This window comes from Geotrypetes seraphini, chromosome 8, assembly GCF_902459505.1.
Source record: "Geotrypetes seraphini chromosome 8, aGeoSer1.1, whole genome shotgun sequence".
NCBI classification, from domain to species: domain Eukaryota; kingdom Metazoa; phylum Chordata; class Amphibia; order Gymnophiona; family Dermophiidae; genus Geotrypetes; species Geotrypetes seraphini.
Window position 1 is genome coordinate 155123186 of NC_047091.1, and position 14548 is coordinate 155137733.

Here is a 14548-nt window from a genome sequence, read left to right on the forward strand (position 1 = left end):
CACTCTTATACTGGCCCTCCCTGACCATTCTCTTCCACCTACAGCAGTGGTTCCCAACCCTGTCCTGGAGGACCACCAGGCCAGTCGGGGTTTCAGGCTAGCCTTAATGAATATGCATGAGAGAGAGTTGCATATAATGGAAGTGGCAGGCATGCAAATCTGTTTCATGCATATTTATTAGGGCTAGCCTGAAAACCCGACTGGCCTGGTGGTCCTCCAGGATAGGGCTGGGAACCACTGGCATACAGCATAGCTTCCACCAACACCAATGCATTGAGTAAATCCATCACCTACCACCACAGGTGTGTCCCACTATCCCCATAAACACCACTGTATGCACTTACACCTACCACATGTAGACCTCCCCTCCCTAGTCAGTAAACAATGAGGCACTCATTCTCCCAGCCCTGGCACACAGTCCTCAGACACACGCAGCAACAGCAGTACTCACTCAAGCATCCAGCCCCTTACACGTGACAAACATACACAGGTGACACAATCAGCACTCGCTCTCCAGCTCCTAGTACAGAATACAGACATACAGATACAGCACAGTGACATAGAGCATGGTGAAAGACAGAGTGGAGAGGGAGTGTGTGGGTAGAAAGTGTGGGGGTAGGAGGTGGCTGGGGTCTGGAAGGTATGGGTGTGGGATGAGGTGGCAGACGTCCGCTGATTAGGTAAGGGTTCATTCAGACAGGGACACAAACAGACAGGCAGTACAGCACTCAGCAACTCTCCAATAGTTCCAAAGCTCACTTACTGCTTTCCAATTTCCTACATAACCAAATTGTTAGTGGGGCAAAAGACAATTTGTTGCTCATCTTATTCAATTTTAAAGCAGGTCTAAATCTGGGCATGTCTCAAGACACCCAACAAATCCTTTTGCTATCCGTTATCATACCATGATGCAAAACCCCTGATGCTGCCCATGTCACGCCCACTCTGTAGAAATCTTGATTATGGTAAATAGCATTGTGTGATACTTTTTGGTTGGTTTTTCATCATATGCGTTGGACTTTTTGATGATAGGTGGCCATCCATCTCCCCATTATGTTGTTTTTTTGGATCTTTTTTTTTTTTTTTAATGAGTCCCATAGCAACTTAGGAAAAAATACTATTCTGTAAAGAGCAATACAACCTCACAGGCTTTTAGGGGTAGAGTCATCCTAATATTCAGATCTATAGATTTTTGTTAACAATACACTGAAATTAACATGATATGCATCCTTAATATTTTTAGTAAAAAATGTGCCTAAATAGATCAATTTATTATCCTCTTGTTTCAAAGGAAAAAATAGACATCCAGTCAGTAAAATCATATCACCTCTGGCTTGTCAAGGTTAAGATACAGTCCCAATACACTGCTATGTTGCTATATGAGATGGAGCCCCTGCAACAAGTCTAACTGAGGATGTTTCAAAATAAGCAACAAGTTATATGAAAAAGCCAATGAGCAAACTTCCTGGGTCTGTGTCACTATCCCTTCTATCTCTAAGACCCTCTTTTACTAAGGTGCGCTAATCGAATTAGCACACGTTAAATGCTAACGCGTGCATGTTAGTCTATGGACGCGTTAGCGTTTGCTAATCGGTTAGCACACCTTAGTGGGGGTAAGTCCTCTCTAAGCTGCATTAACAAGGGTTCTAAAGAAAGAATAAAACAGTGCTGGGGATAAGGAACACCCTGTCTGGTACTGCTCTCTAAAGAGAAGCACATTTACTTTATTTAACAATATAGCAAAAATGTAAAGTGGTAGGTGGAATCAAAACATTGATTTTGCCTCCTGCTGCTTGCTCTGGCAGAACACTTATTCTGACATTGCATGAGTGTAATTGCCTATCTTCTGGCTGGTTTCTGTGTACCAAATGCTGGGACGGTAGTGGATTTCATGATTTTTAAAACATGCATTCAGGATTGCTAAAATTTGGTGTATATTGTTGTAAATACCTGATTTTTAAAAGGATTTTTGTTGTTGTTCTTTGGTATAGTTCTGTTGTTTATACATTTGAGAGATGCAACCTGATGAAATATATGTAGGTCAGCATAGAACTTAATTCTTCGAGCATTTTTTCAAGAATTAAGATGAATCCAGCTACTATTTTCAAGACAAAATTAAACTTATGTATTAAAAATAAAGGTAGCAGTGTCCCCTTGACAGCATGCAAATAAAGATCAATACATTTGGCTGTGTTTATAAAGATTAACAAATAGACCCCCCTCTTTTACAAAGCCACACTAGCATTTTTAGCGCCGGCCGATGCAACAGCTACGACACTCATAGAATTCTTATGAGTGTTGGAGCTGTTACTGCGGTGGCCGGTGCTAATAATACTAGCGGGCTTTGTAAAGGAGGGAGTGAAATAGAAAACAGAATTAAGTTCATATCTTTTCATTAGACTAATTTTAATACATATTTGACCAACTGTCAGAAGCCATAGCTTTCTTTCTCAGGTTAGGACAGCTCACTGCATTGACCTGGGGAAGGAGGTATTGGCCTCTGAGAGCTACCGGTAACTGAAAAATGTTTTAAGCCCTTTCAATAAAATATCATCTTATTTTCCATTATTTTAATTATTTGTAATTCTTAATTTGTGTTGTACCGTGTGTATAATGCCATCAGAGTAATGTAACAGAACATTTTTGTTGACATCAACTCAGTCCTTTGCTCATGAAAAAAAATGTTTTTGCTCACATGAACTCAGTCCTTAGAGGGAACACTGGTAGCAACATTCCATGCTACCAATCCCAGGACAAACAGTGACTTCTCTATACTTGTCTCAATAGCAGACCATGGACTTTTTCTCCAGGAACTTGTTTAAACCAATCTACACTAACTGTTGTTACTACATCCTTTGGCATTGAGTTCACCAGCTTAACTATTCTGAGTGAAAAAAGATTTCCTCCTATTTGTTCTAAAAGTATTTCCATATAATTTCACTGAATGTCCCCTGGTCTTTGTACTTTTTGGAAAGAGTGAAACATAAATTCACTTTTACCAGTTCACACCACTCAGAATTTTGTAAACCTCAATTACATAGGAGCCAGCTCTGTGGGTGCTTGAACACCCCCAATATTGAACAAATTCATTGACTGTGTCCAAGGTGAAGTAATTTTTGCAGGGTTTAGCACCCTCCAATAATCTTGAAAAGTTGGCTCCTATGTTCAATCCTATCCTCCCCCACACCCCATTCAGCTGTCTCTTTTCCAAGCTGATGTGTCCTAACTTCTTTAGCCTTTCCTCATACAATAGGAGCTCCATCCCCTTTATCATTTTGGTTGCTCTTCTTTGATCTTTTTCTAATTCTGCTAAATCTTTTTTGAGATATGGCAACCAAAATTGAACTGGGAAGTAATCTAGTTCCAGAAGGACATCTTTGTGATCAGTCTTGGTTCTAAACTTACTTCCCAAAGCAGTATGATCTTTGTAGTCCCTGTTTGTAGGCACTGAAATCAGTGCTGCAAATCCCATTATTTATGTCAGGATAGGGTGTCAGAATTCTAGCACTGGTCCGTGTCACCCAAAACCTCCCTTTTGGAATTGGACAAATTAGCAGTTCTTCCGTTCGTGCCATGATTGGCCAGATCAGGATTATGGATCCAACATTTTGCACCAAATATCCAAAATTCAGCCGAGTTTGACACACATACCTGTGTTGCTTTGTAAGCATTAGAAAAAAAACCCCAGCACTTTATATGACAATGAGAGCAAATGCATCTTATGCGTATTCATTAAAGGTATCCGAAAATAAAACTAGTCTGGAGATCTCGAGTCTAGCCTAAAGGAATTGCAGTATGAAGAAACCGTTCAGCCATCCACCAGGCGTTCTATACTGATGACTAGCACCATATCAGTTTTTATTTTATATGTTCTCTGCTTTGGAAATAGAGCATTTCCCGTAACATTACCTTTTAAGATATTCACTTTCTGCAGGAAGGTTCTCCCAAACACGAGAAATATTACACCATAGACTAACGATATGTTGTCAAAGGAGAAACTCTTGTAAACTCCATTTATTTCTAAACCTTGGCCGGAGCATTCACGTATATTCCTAAAGCCAGCGGTCAGCTTCAGCAAAGATCGTCTTGCCGGAAATAATCCTCCATCAGCTATTAGAAATTGGCGGGCTAGAAACCAATTGCTCAGCGCACAGATGACGTAGGCATTGATCGCCACTTCAATCCCACAATGCAACTGGTGGCCCTCTAGCTTTGTTACATCCGGGTAGAAAGGGTTAGTCGCTGTGGATTCTCCGCCTTGATCTCGCGCCGTAGCGAACTTTTTTTTTTTTTTCTCCCGTGTGGTGGCGTTGAAGGGTGCTCTGGCCGAGACTGGAGTTAGAAGAAAAATAAAAGTGGAAGAGCGGCGTAGGTGCTGCAAGAATGACGGTAGGTGATGACCGAACGGTTTAATAGTTGGTTTCTTTGGCTATCTGGAGTGTTTCTGTATCCCAAAATCAAGAGGTTTGTACATTTCTGAGAGAGGCGCTGGTTTGTGGAAGGATAAGAAAATGGCGTCTCGTCCGCCGCCATGATGTCAGAGGGTCTCGCTATTGTTTGCCGGATGTTTTCGTCTAGTTTGTGGTGCGAGCTACCTACTAGGGGAGATCAAAAAGGATCGTTTTATTATTTGTAAGGGGTTGGAAGTGTTTGAGTAATAATCCTCTGGCCTCGGATGTTCCGGATCTTTCATGTTAACGGCTGCTTTTGTTTTCATATCTTACTAGCGAACGTTAAATAATTGTAACGAGAATGTCAGTTCTTTGATATATACGTGTAGGTTGAAGACTTGTTCTTCTGTTACAACGGAAAAAAGCGTGTAGGAATTAACAGATGTCTACAGTAATTATAAAATAAAGATCGTATAGTAACGTGGCGATTTTGTAGAAAGTCTATAATACTGGGATCCAGTAGTTCACAGTAATAACTGATCTTATAACGCTAACTTAACAAAATGTTGTATAGCCCTTTGTAGTTTTTATCAGCGCTAAAGAAATATTAAATAGTAGCAGTAGTAGTAAATGTGCCTTTTTGTATCTTTTCATGTAACTGAAGGGGTGCAGTATAGAAAAATTTTAACTAATCAATGTGCTGCAAAATATCAGATTAGCAAAGACAACCGATGCAGTGCGTTAATGCTTTAGATTCAGAGCAAGGCTTCCTAACACGAGAGTTAAATGTTGTTTGTTTCCCATTGTGGTAACTGAATGTGCGTTAACGAGATCTGTGGGCAAACATCCGGCGCCCAACACCTAAATTTGCATGCACACATCTCTATCTATACGTGTGGTGGTGTTGTGCGACCTATGCATAGAGCCGACTTAACGTGAGGTTTCTACATTGAAGTTTAGTGAGAAAAGAATAGCGGTGTAAGCAAAACCCCAAACTGCAGTTTATTGCCGAAGTGTTCCCCTTTCTGTCAGTAGGCAATTGCTGACTGGCTCATACACTGCATGGGCTTGTTCTTACCGGCTTCCCCTACCTCCAGCCTAAACTTACTGACAAGGTAGTTGACCACCTCCGCCCCCCAGTATTGTAGTCTAGCAGGCTCCATATACAGTACCTTAAAAACCAGGTGGGCAGGAAGGAGCGATTGACTTAGATCATAGCAGTGTACAGAGAAACAAGACGGCAAATAAAGTCCAACTAGCCCTTCCAGTTCGCCTATCTGCAGCATCCATTATCACAGGACAAGCAGGCAGCATATTTCTCACGTATGGATGACATCATCCACTGATCCCCGATGCGGACAGCTGCAAAAGCATTTTGCTTTGAAGAACTTTAGAAAGTTCGTGGTTGACCTCACCATGCGTGCGTGAGTGCCTTCCTGCCCGATGTAGGATGCGCATCTCCTCAGTTCTCATTTTTCCGCGGAGCTGTGAAGTCCTACTTCAGATGTCCTGCATATTTTTTTCAGTGCCTTCTCCAGGGCTGTGGAGTAGGAGACAATTTTGGGTACCTGGAGTCTGTAGATAAAAATGTTCTGACTCCTGATAAATTTAAATTATAATTTTTAAAATACAGCAGGAATCGGTCACGTGATGCAGCCTGCCTGTGCAGATATGTGAGAGAGGAGCTCTGTTCCCACCCCACTTAAATCAGCAATTTTACCTGTTATTTCTATGTGTGTCCCTGGGTTTTTCTGGACTGAGTGCTGGGGAAGGGTTTCTGCCTCTGCCTGGAGCTCTTTTGGATAGCAGCAGCAGTGCCAGGTATGCCTATAAAATCAGCTAGAAGCACCAAAGATAAACAGCCCCAGACCCCACTTAAAATGATGGCGGAGCCAGCCACTTTAACAATTCCTGCTGGGAAATAGATTCAGGACATCACAAAATCAGGCTTGACAGCCCTGACAGACCGGCTTAATAAGATCCAGTCGGCAGTAGACAAAATGAAAAAGAAATTTGATAACCAGAGGATCACCGAAGTGAAGAAGTGGCTGTCTACCCAGGAAGACACATGCTCTGGCCTGGTAATGCAGGAGCTGCGGACACAAGCTGCGGAGCTCACTCACAAGTTGGAGGAATTTGAAAATAGAAGTCACCACAACAACTTATGACTTGTGGGCCTGCCTGAAACGGTGACCTGTACTGCGTTTTCAGCAAGTGGTTACTGGAAAAGCTTGGCCTGTCTGATCTTGCCTCCTGCTTTGAGTGGGCCTCACCGCATTGGCGTCTGACAGTCGGGAGAGGTGAGAGCTTGTAAGGCTATTGCAAAATATAGCAACTGGAGAGGAAAAGAGCTGCTTCTCTGAGCTTTGGACTATGACGGCGCTAAGGTGTTGATCTTCAATGACTGCTCTGTGTGGGTGGTTGCCCAGCACAAACTCATGTCACTGTTTTGCACGGATCTCCACAACAGAGGTATCAAATTTGCGCTGGTATTCCTGGCAAAATTGTGCATGTGGAAGGATGGCAAGTCGGTCACTCTTGCTACTGTGGAGGAGGCCCAGGGTTTTATGGGGCAGCTTCTTTCTTGACTTGAAGTATCAGCCTGTTTCTCTGTGGCCTGATGGCTGTCCTTTGCCTTCGCTTGCTGGGATTCTTGGGTCCCGGCTGGGCACTTTAGACAGGCCTGGGGCTTGAAATTCATGGCTGGACCTATGGCCTCTTTGTTTCTGCATGGATTTCCTGGTTTCTGGCGCCTGCGGGGACTCCTTCTGGCCTGAACTATGGTGTTTTGTGTTGGCATGGGCTTGTCCGGACGGGGGACCCTTTATGGGACTTGCAGGCCTTCTGTTCCCGAGGCCTCAAACTGTGTTCCAGGACCCAATGGAGATGGCCTGTTCTGCCTGAGTTATTGTTTAGTTTTACAATTGGTTTTTGTTGCTTTACTCTGTGGGGGATGTAGATCTGTATTTGTTTGCTGGGGGAGGTCCTCTCTGGGTGGGCGGGGAAGTGCACATGGGTTGGTATGTTGGGGAAAGCATGCTTTTTGGATTGGGTTGGGGGTATGCAGTGTTCTCCCCAGAAATTTTTTCCAGCCGGGTGGCATGAAAAAGTAGCTGGGTGGGGCGGGATGGGGAAATTTGGTGGTGGGGAAAATTAACCCCCTCTTTTACTAAGGTACGCGCAAACCTCTGTGCTATGTGGGAAAACTAACGCCAGCTCAATGCTGGCGTTAGCATCTAGTGCATGTGGCAATTCTCCGCGCACTAAGCGCACGCTAGAACCACTATTGTAACTTAGTAAAAGGAGCCCTAAATGTGTACTATTTTTATTAGTTAATTATTATTATTATTTTCCAATGCTCAATATGACTTCCTTTTTTAAGGTTTGACACTTGTGCCAGAATATTTTTACTAAATTTAAGAAGTTTTTGCCCTCTTTCAAATGGTATAGAGGTTAAAAAAAGGGAAAGGCGTTAATGAAGACATTAGGTTCCATCTAGCCATTTATTTCTGCATGAATTTAAACAACTAAAAAAAAAAAAAAGATAAATATAGCTGATCCAGTCATACAAGAAATGGCTCTACAGCAAGGGTGCCCACACTTTATGGGCTTGTGAGCTACTTTTAAAATGACCAAGTCAAAATGATCTACCAACAATAAAATTTTTAAAAAACCCCACAAAGCACACTGTACGCAGAGAAAATGTTAATTATCATATATATTCCGCAGGTTTTCAAAGCGGTCAAGGCAGATGATTTTATGCAATGTCACCTCAGAAACAACTATACAAAAATAGACAAATATACCCCCTCCCTTTTTACTAAATTGCAATAGCGGTTTTTAGCGCAGGGAGATGCGCTGAATGCTCTGCACTGCTCTCGATGCTCATAGGCTCCCTGTGCTAAAAACCGCTATTGCGATTTAGTAAAAGGGGGCCATAGTGCAAAATATAGACAGCAGATATAAATTCTCAAAACAGACACATTTTGATCACTAAACTGAAAATAAAATCATTTCTCCCACAAGTGGACATGCTTAGTTACGTCAGCTCTATGGCTGCTTTAACTGTAAGGCGCCTGGATCTAAGGCTATATGCTACCATTCTGTAAAGGAACCTGGGAGCCCATTCACTGCTATAGAATAGGCGTTCCCTGAACAGTCTCGGGGTGCATACGAGGAAGAACTCACTTGGAGAATTGCCCCTTATTTTTTTTAAGGATTATAAAAACAGAAGCAATAATGTGAAAAACAAAACCCAGCCTTAAAACAGGCTGAATTAATTTGTGAACCATTATTTACAGGATACTCAGAAAAAATATTGTTTTCCCTTAACTTAAATGAAATAAACATATTCCTATCCATCATTTGACTATAGCTAAGTGCAAAAGAACCTCATAGAGCTGCAGTGAAATAGAAAAGTGATTTTGTTTTACTGTAATTTCTGCATTAAGTGGATTTGCACACCCCAAGCTCCTTAAATCCTGATGCACTTCTAGCTTTTCCTGTATCAGACTTTGCAAGATTAATAAATGGAGCATCCTTCTGCCTGCCAGTTAAAGGATGAAAAACAAATGCCTATAAATTTCAAATCACAGCTTGACTAAACTTGAACTTTCTTGATTTTATTCTTCCTGGCTGACCACTTTATCTTCCACAATAGACACCAAGGTTGCTTGGATTGGAGCTTTAAAAGAGCAAGCAGAATCGGGTCTGATGTCCATACGTTTGTTTTTCTCAAATGGTATACCACTATACTTGCTGCTTTTACTTGCTTCGGGCCTTCCTTGCTGCCGGGTCCTGCCTTCGCGGAAACAGAAAGTAGGCAGGTCCCGGTAACTAGGAAGGCCCGAAGCAAGTAAAAGCATGCTGGCAAAAAAAAAAGGCAGGCGTCAAACAAAATTTTTGGCGGCGAGTCAGCCCGGGAAGGAGCATCGGCGGCAGCAGCATGATTAGCTGGGCGGTCATCTAAATCAGCCGGGCGCAGCGCCCGGCTGTAAGGCCCTGGGGAGAATACTGGGTATGGTTGGAGTGTGTGGGGGGAATGTGTATGTCTGTGAGGTGTTTGGAGGGTGGGTTGAGGTACCCAGGGCATTGTAGCTGATTACTGTTGTGGTGAAGCTTAGCTTGGAGGCTCCGTTCGCACTGCCAAACTTTAGGGTTCTTTGTCCGTTGTTTCCTGGATTTGGAGAATATGGTTGACTTGCTGCTGGAGTGGGGGGGTTTTGCCCCACTGTACAGGGCTGGTGCCTGTCTACTTTGTGCAAATGGCTGACTTGAAGGTGATCACGTTTAATGTTGACGGGTTAAGTCCCCCATTAAGCAGTCCCGGATACTGGCACTGCTTAGGAAGCAGGGGACAGATGTTGCGTACTTCTCGTCTTTCTCAGATTGAACATGTCAAACTTAAGAGGGGATGGGGGGAAGTCTACTTTCTACTTTCAGTGGGAGACAACGGGGAGTTGCTATCTTGCTGCATAAAAGATTTCTGTTTACCTTACATAAAAAAATCCAAAATAAGGAGGGGCGGTTCATTATAGTATTGGGGGAGCTGTGGGGGCTGAAATTATTATTTTGTAGCATATATGTCCCGAATGTTTACTGCCAAATTTTTTTTACGCTGTTCTTATCCATCTCTGGCTATCCAGACTATCAGCAGATTCTAGGGGGGGGCAATCTGAATATTACTGCGGATCCGGGTGTGGATTGTAAACAGCCCCGGCCCCGCACTCAGGATCATGACATGTGATGAATGGGCTTCCTATCCCAGCACCTGGAACTGATGGATGTGTGGCATGCTTTGCACCCCTTTGACATGGATTTTACTTTCTGTTCCCATGCCCATAAGGTGTACGCCAGGTTGGACTGTCTCCTTGATAAGTGGTTGTTTGCCAAGGCTACCAAGACGGAGATATCTGAAGCTACTGCTTCTGATCATGCGTCCTTAATCTGACTGTGGCTTCTACTCAAAAGGCTCCATCTTGGAAATTGTCCCATTTGTATGCTGACCCGGACTTTCAGACTTCTCTGAGAGCTCGATGGGTGGACTATTAGACCAGTGTTCTTCAACCAACGGTCCATGGACCAGTGCCGGTCCACAGAAATTTCCTGCCGGTCCACAGAGCCAGCATGTGCATCAGGCCCCAAACAGTGTTCTTCAACCGCCGGTCCACAGTGCGGTCGATGCGGCGTTATCTTCGAGCCAGCTCCCTCTTCCTAACTGAATCAGTGCACAAAGCCACGGGCAGTGGCTCCTACAGGCATCCTGCGACTGAAACGGAAGCCTTCTCTTTGACGTTGCAACGTCCAGGCTTCCAGATGAGGCATGGGACGTGCAAGGTGCAATTAATACTATTATGGGGGTGGAGATTGGGTAGAGATGGGTGGGGTCTGGCCCATGACTTAGCCCAGTGTTCTTCAACCGCCGGTCCACGGACCAATGCCGGTCCACAAAATAATTCTTTTATTTTTGCCGGTCCATAGGTGTAAAAAGGTTGAAAAACACTGTATTAGACTACAAAAGACACTCCTGATATGGGGCCTGTGACCTTCTGGTTTGCTTTTAAAGCAGTATTATGTGGTCACATAATAGTGTACACTGCTGCTAAAAGGTGGACAAAGGATCGGGAGCTCATTCAGTTGACTTAGCAGTTGCATTCCTTTAAGAGAGCGCATATTGCTACCTTGTCTGCCCTGGATCATTTGGAGTACAAAACTCTCAGAAGTAAAATAGAGGCCTTGCTTAATCAGCGCACGAATCAATCACTCTATTATTAACGATATCATCTTTATCGGTGGGGGAGTAAGATCGGGAAGCTTCTGGCTAATCTAGTCCGCCCCTTTAAAAAGCGTAAAATCATCATGGCTATTCGAGACACCCAGTGGAAGCGCTATGAAGGGGAACAGCAGTTTGCAGAGCAGTTTGTTCGGTACTACAAAACTCTGTATAGTGGTAGATCTTTAGATCGGAACACTCTGGGTGTCTTTTTCCAGGGGCTGGGGGTACCCCATTTGGAGGCTGATCAGGCTGCCTCTTTGAGTGCTCTGATCACGGGACCGGAGATGCTGATAACCATTAAATCTCTCACCTTAGCAAAAGCATCTGGCTCTGATAGCTTGGGCCCGAAATATTACCGATTCCTCCAGGATTTGGTGGCAGAGCCACTTAATGCGATGTGTAATGCCATGGTGGTCGAGGGAGAGGCCTTTCCGGACAATCTAGCTCATGTTATTCTGATACCTAAACCGGGTAAGAATCCAGACTTGGTTGGCTCTTTCAGGCCTATCTCCCTGTTAGACCAGGATATTAAGTTACTGGCTATGACTATGGCGCGCTGCCTGAATTGTTTTCTCCCTGGTCTCATACATACAGATCAGGTGGGCTTCGTGCCTGGGAGATATGCCTCTTTGAACTTGCTGAAAGTCCTGTGAGCCATCTACGATCAGGTCGGTTGGGGAGGTCAATCAGCTGTTGCGGGGCTAGACTTAGAGAAGGCTTTCGACAGTATTGTATCTCCTGGGAATATCTCTTTTGGGCTTTGGAATGCGGCAGCATTCAGGGGCACTGACTGGCTTGAGTAACTGCTCTCTATACTGCGCCCAAAGCTTGGCTCTTGATTAACGGGTGTCTTATGGAAGCTTTTGGGCTACAGAGGGGTACATGGCAGAGCTGTCCTCTTTCCCCACTTCTTTTTCTCTTGGCCATATAACCCCCTTGCTATTAAAATCTGGCAGGCACCAGACATTCAAGGGATTTGGGTGGGGGGTCACCCTGTTTGTCGACGATATCCTGCTGTTTTGGACCAAATTTCAATTCATCTACCTCAATTTCAATTCATCTACCTTGGAGGTGATCTGAGATTTTGGGGATTTGTTTGGGCTTTAAGTGAATTGCGGTAAGCCAGAGCTCTTGCTGCTTTCTGGTTGTCCCCCAGAGCCCTGGCATGCTTTGATGCCTATTTCTCCCTTGACCAAGCCCACGCGCTATTTGGGCATCTATTTAAGCATTAGTAAAACCACCCTCTACATCGCTAATGTTCTCCGTCCCTTCGAGGCGATTGAGAAATTGTGCCTGGCCTAGAAGGAGCTTCGTTTGGGGCTCATGAGCCATGAAGCCCTTTTGAAGATGGTTATCCAAGGACAAGCAGGCAGCCTATTCTCACATATGGGTGACGTCATCCACGGAGCCCAGATGCAGACTTGCTTGTAGAACTTTAGAAAGTTTGCGACTGCTGCACCGCGCATGCCTTCATAGAAACATAGAAATAGACGGCAGATAAGGGCCACGGCCCATCCAGTCTGCCCACCCTAATGACCCTCCCTTGCCTTTACCCTGCGAATAGATCCCACGTGTCGATCCCATTTGGCCTTAAAATCAGGCACGCTGCTGGCCTCAATCACCTGAAGTGGAAGACCATTCCAGCGATCAACACCCTTTCGGTGAAAAAGAATTTCCTGGTGTCATCGCGCAGTTTCCCGCCTCTGATTTTCCACGGATGTCCTCTTGTTGCCGTGGGACCCTTGAAAAAGAAGATATCCTCTGCATCGATGCGGCCCGTGAGATACTTGAACGTTTCGATCATGTCTCCCCTATCTCTGCGCTCTTCGAGCGAGTATAGCTGTAATTTATCTAACCGTTCTTCGTACGGAGATCCTTCAGTCCCGAGACCATCGGGTGGCCATTCTCTGGACTGATTCCAGCCTCAGTACATCCTTACGGTAATGCGGCCTCCAGAATTGCACACAGTATTCCAGGTGGGGTCTCACCATGGATCTTTACAAAGGCATAATGACCTCAGGCTTATGGCTGATGAAACCCCTACGTATGCAACCTATGATTTGTCTTGCCTTGGATGAAGCTTGCTCCACTTGATTGGCAGCCTTCATGTCCTCACTGATGATCACCCCTAAGTCTCATTCTGCTACCGTTCCTGTTAGGATCTCGCCATTAAGGGTATAAGTCCTGCATGGATTTTGGGTACCCAGGTACATAACTTTGCATTTTTTGGCATTGAAGCTGAGCTGCCATGTCTTAGACCAGTTCTCTAGTAAGAGTAGATCGTGCATCATATTGTCGGGCATTGAATTTTTATCCATTGTGCTTTTGCCCACTACATTGCTTAGTTTGGCGTCATCGGCGAATAATGTTATCTTACCTCGGAGCCCTTCTGCCAAGTCCCTTATAAAGATATTGAATAGTATTGGGCCCAAGACCGAGCCCTGGGGCACTCCGCTAATCACCTCCATCATTTCAGAGGGGGTGCCATTCACCATTACCCTTTGAACCCTACCTCTAAGCCAGTTTCCAACCCACTTCGTCGATGTGTCGCCCAATCCTATGGAATTCATCTTGCTTAGCAACCTGCGATGAGGCAATCTATCGAATGCTTTGCTAAAGTTCAGGTATACGATGTCCAGGGACTCTCCAACATCTAGCTTCCCCGTCACCCAGTCAAAGAAGCTGATCAGGTTGGATTGGTAGGATCTCCCCTTAGTAAATCCATGTTGACGGGGATCCCGTAGGTTCTCTTCATTCAGGATCGTATCTAATTGGTGTTTGATTAGAGTTTCCATTAGTTTGCTCACTATTGATGTGAGACTCACTGGTCTGTAGTTTGCTGCTTCTGTCTTGGAGCCTTTCTTGTGGAGTGGAATGACGATAGCCTTCTTCCAGTCCAACGGGACGCTACCTGAACTAAGGGAGAGGTTGAAGAGCACTGACAGCGGCTCCGCCAAGACATCACTCAACTCCCTGAGCACCCTGGGGTGCAGGTTGTCCGGTCTCATTGCCTTGTAAACCTTGAGCTTTGACAGCTCACCGTAGACACTGCTGGGCGTAAATTTGAAATCGCTAAATGGGTCAACTGAGTCAGCCCTTGTCTGTAGCTGAGGGCCATGCCCCGGTGCTTCTCAGGTGAAGACAGCAGAAGTATTCATTTAACAGTTGGGCTTTTCCTGAGTCCTTTTCCACATAGTCTCCGTCTGGTTTCCTAAGACGTTCTATTCCTCCCGAGTTTTTACTTCTGTCACTGATATACCTGAAGAATGATTTATCTCCCTTCTGGATGTTCTTTGCTAGAGATTCCTCCATGTTGAATTTAGCCTCCCTGACTGCTGTTTTGACGGCTTTTGACTTGGTCAGGTATTCTGCTCTGGAGTCC

At 44.6% G+C, this 14548-nt stretch overlaps 2 protein-coding genes across 6 annotated transcripts in view; one reads left to right on the forward strand and one right to left on the reverse strand.

Moving 5' to 3' along the window:
• The window catches only part of KNTC1 (kinetochore associated 1), a 262047-nt gene extending 257817 nt beyond the window's left edge, over window positions 1–4230 (reverse strand). For 2 of the 3 annotated variants that reach the window (XM_033954527.1, XM_033954525.1), the window contains exon 1: window positions 3910–4230. The gene's annotated coding sequence lies outside the window, so the exon portion shown is untranslated. Of the gene's footprint in view, window positions 1–1950; window positions 2003–3909 lie in introns of those variants that run through there. The other variant, XM_033954526.1, reaches the window with a different exon arrangement.
• A 23-nt stretch (window positions 4231–4253) lies between these two features.
• Window positions 4254–14548, forward strand: part of RSRC2 (arginine and serine rich coiled-coil 2) — a 185227-nt gene continuing 174932 nt past the window's right edge. The window contains exon 1 of one of the 3 annotated variants that reach the window (XR_004540325.1): window positions 4254–4389. Coding sequence is in view for 2 of the 3 variants with exons in the window: in XM_033954530.1 (XP_033810421.1) it covers window positions 4384–4389 (6 nt within the window). In the remaining variant the exon portion in view is untranslated. The remainder of the gene's footprint in view (window positions 4390–14548) is intronic. The other 2 variants (XM_033954530.1, XM_033954528.1) reach the window with 2 other exon arrangements.